General features: G+C 49.0%; 2 protein-coding genes across 7 annotated transcripts in view; both read right to left on the bottom strand.

The window, feature by feature from the left end:
- Nucleotides 1-1,462: 1,462 nt before the first annotated feature.
- Nucleotides 1,463-2,869, bottom strand: Tstd1 (thiosulfate sulfurtransferase (rhodanese)-like domain containing 1). 2 transcript variants are annotated; one of them, XM_013030554.1, is made up of 4 exons: nt 2,746-2,869; nt 2,433-2,555; nt 1,751-1,913; nt 1,463-1,654 (listed from the first exon to the last, which is right to left on the bottom strand). In XM_013030554.1, exons 1-4 carry the CDS (start codon nt 2,819-2,821, stop codon nt 1,603-1,605), a joined length of 414 nt encoding a protein of 137 aa, XP_012886008.1. In that variant the 5' UTR covers nt 2,822-2,869; the 3' UTR covers nt 1,463-1,602. The 2 variants fall into 2 exon arrangements, with proteins under 2 accessions (XP_012886008.1, XP_012886009.1); XM_013030555.1 differs by having other exon boundaries at nt 2,451-2,555.
- Nucleotides 2,870-3,117: 248 nt separating this feature from the next.
- The window catches only part of Usf1 (upstream transcription factor 1), a 6,039-nt gene continuing 485 nt past the window's right edge, over nt 3,118-8,671 (bottom strand). The window contains exons 2-11 of one of the 5 annotated variants that reach the window (XM_013030662.1): nt 6,999-7,150; nt 6,450-6,499; nt 6,182-6,291; nt 5,742-5,843; nt 5,309-5,504; nt 4,999-5,086; nt 4,804-4,862; nt 4,556-4,650; nt 3,993-4,121; nt 3,118-3,829 (exon numbers count right to left, since the gene is read on the bottom strand). In XM_013030662.1, coding sequence (XP_012886116.1) covers nt 3,740-3,829; nt 3,993-4,121; nt 4,556-4,650; nt 4,804-4,862; nt 4,999-5,086; nt 5,309-5,504; nt 5,742-5,843; nt 6,182-6,291; nt 6,450-6,499; nt 6,999-7,006 — 927 coding nt within the window. In that variant the 5' untranslated portion in view covers nt 7,007-7,150 and the 3' untranslated portion in view covers nt 3,118-3,739. Of the gene's footprint in view, nt 3,830-3,992; nt 4,122-4,555; nt 4,651-4,803; nt 4,863-4,998; nt 5,087-5,308; nt 5,505-5,741; nt 5,844-6,181; nt 6,298-6,449; nt 6,500-6,998; nt 7,151-8,671 lie in introns of those variants that run through there. The other 4 variants (XM_013030661.1, XM_013030664.1, XM_013030663.1 and 1 more) reach the window with 4 other exon arrangements.

Here is an 8,671-nt window from a genome sequence, read left to right as displayed (position 1 = left end):
GAGCTCTGAGTTCAAACTTAGTATTTGGGGGAGGGGGAGATGAAAACTCCTAACAAATCATTCAGAAGGTGTCAAGGATATGCACCATGCTAGAAGGAATGGAGGTATTTTTTAAAATATATTTATTATTTTGAAGCCACATTTTGAGAGGTGGAGTTGGGACTCTTTATTGGAGAGCCAGCATCTGCAGGAGGACTCCTGTCTAAAAGACCCCACGAATACACTCAAACTGCAATCCACATGGTTTTGGCATCATTAGTCTCTTCACCTACAGGCCTGGAATTGCCTTTTCATTTCAACTCAGTGGCAGAGTGTGGGGAAGGCAAGATTAGGGTTAAGGAGTTGTAGGTCATCTAGAACAGGGATAGAGAACCTTTCCTTTTCTGCCAAGTAAAGCTGGTTATTTATAACATCATTCAAGGGCCATATTAAATTTATCAATATAGACAGGCAGCAGCCAAGAGCAGCCAATGAATAGCTTACAAGAATTATGTCTATTTTGTCAAGTACCAAATGATTTCTTGAGCCTTATATAGCCTTTGGGCCAGATGTTACCACCCTCAATCTAGAGAAATAAACAGCCATCTTTTTCTGTAAAGAACCAGTTAGTCAAAGTGGCGCTGTAACTCAAAGTGCTAGCCTTGAGAAAAAGAGTTCAGGGATAGCGCCCAAGTTTACACTCTATGACCGGCAACAATAAAATAACAACAACAATAACACAGTGAGTAGAAGTTTTAGGCTTTCAAGGGCATACAACTTGTCCCAAATATTCTATCATTTCTGCACAAAAGCAGCCATGAACCACATATAAAGGTTATGACACAGATGGGACCAGTTTGCTGACCTCTTTTTCTTGCTTCTGACTGCATATTAAAACCACTGGACAAGCCCATAAAATTATAGATGCCAAGGCTTTCCCCAACCCTCACCTCCAATTCTGAGTCTTAATCTCCAAGACTTCCCCACTCCTTTGTCTCAGTCTCTCAAGTAGCTGGGTCTACGTTACCATCCCCAGGTCCAAGCTTTTTTTTGGTAGTGGGGTTTGAACTCTGGCCTTGGGTGCTGTCCCTGAGCTCTTCAGCTCAAGGCATGCGCTCTACCACTTGAGCCACAGTGCCACTTCTGGTTTTCTGGTAGTTTATTGGAGTTCTGTGTCCCATGGACTTCCTGTCTGGGCTGGCTTTGAACTGCAATCCTCAGATCTCAGCCTCCTGAGTAGCTAGGATTATAGGTGTGAGCCACTGACACCCGGCTCAAGCGTTTTTCTTTTTAACCTATTTGGTGCTTCTGCTTTGTATCCTGGACAGAAAATCTTTCTAGAAGGCAGTTGTAACTGCTCAGGAAATTGCTAGAATGGGGAATGGAGAGAAATAAATGCTGGCAGGATAAACAATCCAAATTAAAGTCTAGATTGTCATTAGCAACATTTTCCAGCCACCTGACAAATGAAGGGCTTCTAATATTTTAATTAAATGTGCTTTATTTGATACTCTTATGTGCAAGACACTATAAGGAACTTCCCAACCCGGCATGTCAGCCCTTTCATCATCCGTAGTTAAGGCTGCTATGGGAGACAGGGACAATCAGCTGGTCACCTTCTACCTAATGGTCTTTCTCAGACCATTCTTTATAGGCCCCTGAGTAGTTCCGAGCCCTGTGGAGAAAAAGAGGGGAGATGGGAGGAGGTGAGGAATGGATAGGTCCAGTAGGCAGTCTCTAGTCATTTCCCAACTAGTAAGGCTGCCCATACCCTGTGTATCCGAGAGCTCGCGCCAGCTGTGTGGCCTGGAAGCCCCGCTTGCCCATCTGGCAGAAGAAAACAAGATTCTCATCTTCCAGCCTGGGTTTCTCCTCTGAGAACAAAGCCTGGAAAGTAGCTGGATCCATCCGCAGGGCACTTTCCAGCTCAGACACTGGGAGAGGACACAATGGAAAGTGAGTTGTGGGGCTCTTGGGTTCAGAAGTTGGGCCAAAAAGAGCTGCTTGCCCAGGGTGTAACAAATCTCCAGGGGACCCCAAAAGAGGATAAGGTGACCACCTCCCACACCCATCCCAGCCTTTAGGCCAAGCCTGCTTATGCAGGAAGTCAGCCAAACAATGTGAGCCACTTCCTGAGTCCAGAGAGGGAGGAGGGAGGGCACAAACCAGGGCATCTAGCCCCAGGGGTTCAGCATAAACTTCTGCAAGGCTGCCCTCTCCTCACCACCTGCTTCCCCTCAAACTGGACAGGCCAGTTCTGCTGCCAAGATCGCTGTCATCAGCTCTTTTCTAGGAAAGCTGAGGGCTGGCTGCAGAGAAGGTGGGTCCTGGGTAACAAGTGCCTTCCCCACACCATCCTAAGGGAGGTCCCATTAGCTAGGTCCACCGTGGGTTGTCTCTACTCAAGACAGGGGTAGGGGAGGGGCAGGGTGCGGGTGCTCTCAATCTCATACCAGGGATGTTGAGCGCACCCGGGATGGTCCCAGCAGCCGCCTCCTCCCGAGATCGCACGTCGATGAGCCGGGCCCGGCCCGAGGCTAGGAGTGAACGGAGTTCAGGGAGCGAGACTGTGGGCACTGAAAAGGGTGCAAAAGCCTTCAGAGGAGGGAGGCCAGGAAGCACGGCTGCCACCGTGCACCTTACCTGGCAGCGCTCCAGTCCCCAGTTGGGAAAGAGAACCTCCCCCTACGCTCCTCCCTCTACATACACCGCTTCACCCGCTCCCAGGCTACTGGCAGAACCATGCCCCAGGTCTCTATCAGGTACCTCCAGTCATGGTGCGCACGGCAATTTTGAGTCTTGGGAATGTGGAGCCAACCGGCCTCCTCAACGCCTGCAGCATCTCCCCTTCCCTCCCTAAGCCTCAGACCGGAACCGGAAGCAAAGACACCACCTCCCCCACCGCCCCGCAGCACCTGTTGGTTATTTCTAACACCAACCCACAGAATAAAACCTTTGGATTGCCCAGTGAGGACCGGAAACAACACCCTGGTTTGGCACAGGTGCGGGGACTCAGGGTAATGAATATAGTAGCAGCACCCCACCCTAATGCTGGCCTTATTGGTCAAAGGGCAATGTGTCTTCTCTCTTTCAACAGGGCACACGAAAGAAAGAAAAACTAAGACAACAATGGCTTGGAACATTTTTATTTAAAAAAAAAAAAAAGGGAAGAAAGAAAAAAGAGCCACCCCATTGGGGAAGGCCCCAACTGGGCCCCTGCCTGTTCTCCCTGGAGTCAGACTTCTGCATGGGTCTCAGCTGTTTGTTAGCCCAATTCCTCTTCACAGGACAGCAGCCACTGTTAAGCATCCTTCCCCCATTTCTTGATTAAGTCTGCTCCCTAGAGCCCTCGGTTGCAATCTGAACCTCAAACCCCAGCAAAAGGAAGAATCAATGGAAGCGCCAGAGTCCTGGGGCAAGCCAGAATATCACCTGTCAACAGACCTCTCTGCTGGGCACGCTACACAAGCACAGGGCAGGCCCCCACTTTAGTGTGTCCGGTATCCATCATGGAAAAAAGCCTGTGCAGACAAGCCTTTGTGTTGTGCAGGAGGAACACAGAGCCCAGGGACTGCATGGTGGCATGGGCAAGGCTGGAGGTGCATGTCCACACTGTGTCACACCACTGCAGGCTGCCTTTGTTCAAACACATGCCTTCTGACTCCCCCAGTCCTATGCCAGAGGCAGGCAATGAAGGAAAGGGGTGCTGTTGTTCCTGGGCTATCTGCAGTTCTCAAGGCCCAAAGCCCCAAAGTCCCCATTAGTTGCTGTCATTCTTGATGACAACCTCTAATCCATGGTGCCGCAACTGAGCTCGGAGCAGCAGATTCTTGTTTTTAAGATCTTCCACCTGACAAAGGAAAGAGGCAGTGAGGGGAATGGTACTGCCAAGCTGCTGAACATAGTTACATTCACTAGTAAGGAGGAAATGGTGAAATGCTCTCTACAGAGCCACAAACTGGGTCAGTGGACACAGGGTGGGCAAAGGGCCTAGACTGGGTTAAAAGTCTGACCTGCTGTCGAAGGACATCATTGTCCAGCTGCAGTTGATCTAGCCCTTGCAGTTCTTCAGACAACCGATGGTTACTCTGCCGAAGCTCCTGAATATAATCACAGGCTTTGGACAGAATTCCACCTTTACTCTGTAAGCAAAGTCACCATAATAAGTACTAGGCTGTAAGATATCTAACTTGCTCTCCAAAAGCACATTCATACTTTAGATCTCATTTCCCTTCTGGATGGTGAGGGTAACATCTCCCAAAAATATGGGAACCTCAGAAAGAGATGAAAAGACTGGGCTGGAGGAGTGTCTCAAGTGGTAGAGCAACTGCTGAGAAAGAGAAATCCTTAAGCTCAAACCCCAGTCCACAACCCCTCCCAAAGAGAAAAAGAGAGAGAAAGTGGGAGAGAGCAAGGTAGGGAGGGAGGGGGAGAGAGGGAGACAGAGAGAGAGAGAGAGAGAGAGAGAGAGAGAGGAAAAGATTGCCACGCTTGACCCCACTCTCTACCATTTCTGGAACCAATACCAGGAGACAAAATTCAGGCCTCCTGCCCACTACCAGGGTCTTTCCATGACCTGGCCAGACTTGGTGCTCTCCATAGAGCAGTCTGGGATGATCTTGGACAGTTGCACAATCCAGTTGTTGATTTTGTCTCGGCGGCGGCGCTCCACTGTGGGCAAAGTAAAGGACAGACAAGGTGATTCAATGAAAACACAGGCCTCAGAGTAAAATGACCAGTGACCAATACTTCTTCCCTCACACATCACTGCTTTCCCCAAACCTTCTAGGCAGCTTTGGGCTTTACAACTGCATAGTACCTTACCTTCATTATGCTGAGCTCTGCGCTTCTCATCCCGAGTTGTCCGGGGAGCTTCTGATTTCCTGACAACAGAGCCCAGGGAAGCCAGAGTGAAGAAAGTTCAAAAAATAAAACTGGAGTTTGGGTTGAGGAATTACCTAAGATTTAGCAGGTATTAAGATCACCCATGGTAAGTGAGAAAAAACAAGGGTCACTCACGGGGAATAAGGGTGGGTCCTGGGGGCAATTGAGCGCTGGCTCCCTCCCTGCAATACTTCTTGTGGTGACATCATCACAAAGAACTGACCTGTGAATATGTGGAGTGGATTCTGTCAGGACTGAGGACTAGGAACCCCACCAAGGCCCTGGGACCCTTCACTGAAAATAACATGCTCCTCCCTCCTGCTAATCGGGCAGCCCCAGACTCACTGTATGCCCAGATCTTAGCAATCAGTAAGGGTCATGTGGCTCATGGCCTCTAGCCATGTCCCACAACCCCTCCAAGTAGCATTCTCATCTAATAGCTCACCAGTGCTGGGAGGAGTTGCCTGCCCCAGGAGGGCCTCTGAGCCCTGGGTAGTAACAACAGCAGCTGTACTCCCAGATGTGGCACCCCCTGCCCCATCTCCCACTGCAGTGCTGGGGAAGTAAGTATAGTGTGTCTCAGCAGCTGAGCCCTCTGTGTCAACAGCATCATCACTGGTAAATGCACCCTGGATCACCGCCTGGGAAGGGGACAGAAAACAGTCAGATACTCTTCCCTCAGTTCCACTCTGCAGGAAAGAAGGTGCAATTTCCAGAAAGAGGAGGAAAGCAAAAGCTGCCAGAAAGAGAAAGCCTAGTGCCTTGGGTCAAGGCAGCCACAGAGGCCTCCCCACTTCTAGTTTTACCCCCATCCTATTGGTTCCCTTCTTCCTCTCAGTGCTCAGAGCTCTAGTCTCCTCCCCACCATACCCTGGTACCTGGGTCATAGATTGAGTGGCAGGGTAGCCACTGATGGCACCAGTGCCCTCAGTCTGGCCATCCAGCTGCCCCTCAGACACCTGGATCACCCTGTACATCACCTAGAAGCAGAGAGGAAAGGGGCAGGGTGGGCAGGGAAAGACAGAAGGAAAGAATAAATGCTGGGAATTCTAGAGACACTCATTGTTTCACTTGAACTGAGTGCCCAAACAGAACTCCTTCAGAGACACAGCTTCAACCATTTCCCTTCCCCATACTGAGGCTTCAGCATACACTTATACCCCACCAATCTCTCCTCCAAACATTCTAATATCCCCCACCCCAATAATTCATATTTTCAACCCATCCTCCAAGCCAGGTCTCCCCAAGACATGTTCAAATACCTCCCTCAATCCCAACCCCGGGTTAACACCTGCAGCCACCTGGCCCCCTCCCTTACCTGGCCCCCATTCTCAGTTCGGAAGACGTACTTGACGTTGGGGTCAGGGAAGGTGGCAGCTGACTGAATACTAGCGATAGCTACACTGGTTGGGTCTTCCCCAGTAGCCACTGCACCTTAAAAGAACCACAGAAAGCCTGTGACTTTACCACCTTTCCCCCTCTATTTTCCTTGTATGTCTTAGAAGAAGCATAATGCATAGAGATCGACTGGTCAACAAGTGAGGTCAAGATGGGTTCTTAGTTTTAGTCCTGGTGTCAATACTCACCTTCCTGAATCTGCACTGTCCCCTCTTCCGTTTCAGCTGTTTTCTGCTGCCTGTTTGTGACAAAATAAAATAAAATAAAACAAAGAGGGGAAAAGAGAAAAGGGGGAATAGATGGGGGGGCTGCTTGGTACATATTGTAAGCATGTGTGGAAATGTAATGATTCAATTCCCCCTCTGTTCAACTATTGTGGGGGCTCATTAAAATATTAAATTAAAAAAAGAAAAAAGATGTAAAATAGAAGTCATTGGTCCAGTAACATATGGCTCCCAAACAGATGCTGGGTTAGGTTAGAATACAACAACTAGTATTCACTGAGTGTTTGCCATGTACATAGGCACTAAGCCATGAGCACTTAACATGCAGTACTTTAATACTAATAACTAACATTTCCCATATTTTAAACATGGGCAAGACAAATCACACAGCTGTTAAGGGATGGAGCTGGGACCTGATCCAGGTCTGCTTAACTCCAGAGCTGGTACTCTTAGCTACTTTGCATTCTCCCAGGCCACCCTTTTCTCATCCTAGTTTCTGCCCATTTCACTCACCCCTTCATCTCTCTGAGAGGGGGCACATCCAAGGAAGTAGTCCTGTGGAGGTCTTCGTATCTCCTCTCACAGACCTGGTTGCTAAGTTCTTGTAGAAATCACAGAGTTTGCAGCAGGTCTAGGGAACTAAATGGTTTCCCTGATTCTAGAACCTAGACATATCCAAGAAAAGAATAAAACCATTACAGGGGACAATTGTCTCCTCTTGTCCTGCTGCAAGACAGGCTTACAGTGACTGAAAAAGCAACTCTACAAATAGTTCTTTGTCCTCTATTATCACTCCAAACCCTGGTGGGCAGGGAATAATTATACTGAGAAACAACACATTTTTGGATCATTAATAAGGCTATTATGGATTATTAGTAAAGTTATTATGATCTGCCATATCAGCAGCTCCGTGGGGATTAGGAAGGGCCTATGCGTGACCACCAGTATCAAAAAATTCAGGATAATGGACAATGATGTTTTTTCCATCTTCTCAGATACAGTACAGCAAGCAATCTCTAGTCTCCAATCTAGGAAGGGAGAACTTCAAATACCCTGCCACTCAGAAATCATCCCTAATCACAAAATCTAGACTTTGGCCTTTGTGCCATACATTACTGACACGGCTCTTGTTTGGGATATATAGGATTTATTATAGACACTGTTAGAGACACGAAAACCCCAGCGAATCACATTCCAGACTTCTCTATTTTAATTCATCTAGCTTTCCTGTAGAGCAACATAGTTGCTAAAATGTTGCCATGACAACTATGACTGAGCCTCAGGAAGAAGGGAAAAACTCCAGGCTCATGAACCTGAAGGAGAAAAGACAATGGGGGAGAAATCCATCTACAAGGTACCTGCCTCAGGTCCCCGACAACCACAACCATATACAGAGAAGAGAAAGAAGAGAAGGAAGGAAGGAAGGAAGGAAGGAAGGAAGGCCAGGCAGACCAATGCGTTCCAAAACAAGCACTACAAGGCAGAAAGATAATCCCAACCCGGAAGGAATAATCTTTTTGTGAGGTCTTTATACATAAGGTCTCCAAACCTTTCCTACCTAAAGAAAATCTTAAGTGGATAAAGTCAGGGCAAGCCGGTGGCCAAGGAAAAGGATAACAACAAAAATAAGGAACTAAAAGTGAAACCGTCCGTAGGAAGTAACGCCGCAAGGCGATCCCAGCCCCTAAGAGGAAGTAGTATTTGGGAACCCCTTAGATCCCCACCTCCGTGCGAGGCTGGCCCCACAGCACGCAAGGGAGCAGGTGGGGAGGGCGGAGGACAGGGAGAGGGAGGGCGGAGGACAGGGAGGGGGGTGGCGGGAGGGGAGTAATGAAAGACAAGGCACCGAAGGCAGCTCTGCCGCCCACAGCTGTCAACCGGACGCAGCCTCCCAGGCCACCCAACCACGGGGTCAGACTCCTTATTTAAACCTTCGCTGGCTCTCCGGAAGCATTTCCCGAGCATTAAGAATGTGACGTGGATAGGATGTTGTGCTGTGCACGCTCAAGCAAGGGCAGCGAGCCCAGCAAGTGCCCTGGCTACGTCTGGACACAAAGAGGAGATCGAAATCAAGCGCGAAAGAATCCGGGGCGCCCAGCCCTTGCCTGAGAACGAGGCGCCTCCGGGGCAGGCCCACTGACTAGTAAGTCCTGGGGCGCAGAGCACCCGGCCGGCCGCACGAGCCG

This window comes from Dipodomys ordii, unplaced genomic scaffold (assembly GCF_000151885.1).
Source record: "Dipodomys ordii isolate 6190 unplaced genomic scaffold, Dord_2.0 Scaffold131, whole genome shotgun sequence".
Lineage (NCBI taxonomy): Eukaryota > Metazoa > Chordata > Mammalia > Rodentia > Heteromyidae > Dipodomys > Dipodomys ordii.
Note: the sequence above shows the minus strand (reverse complement) of the source record. Positions and strands in the feature narration are given on the sequence as shown.

What these genes read in the sequence shown, in the direction of transcription:
- Tstd1 (XM_013030554.1), bottom strand. Translation starts at nt 2,821, where the DNA reads ATGCTGCAGGCGTTGAGGAGGCCGGTTGGCTCCACATTCCCAAGACTC. An exon ending in CGTGCGCACCATGACTGGAG is followed by an intron (nt 2,556 to 2,745) that starts GTACCTGATAGA and finishes CACCCTTTTCAG; the next exon opens with TGCCCACAGTCTCGCTCCCT. An exon ending in GGGTGCGCTCAACATCCCTG is followed by an intron (nt 1,914 to 2,432) that starts GTATGAGATTGA and finishes GTCCTCTCCCAG; the next exon opens with TGTCTGAGCTGGAAAGTGCC.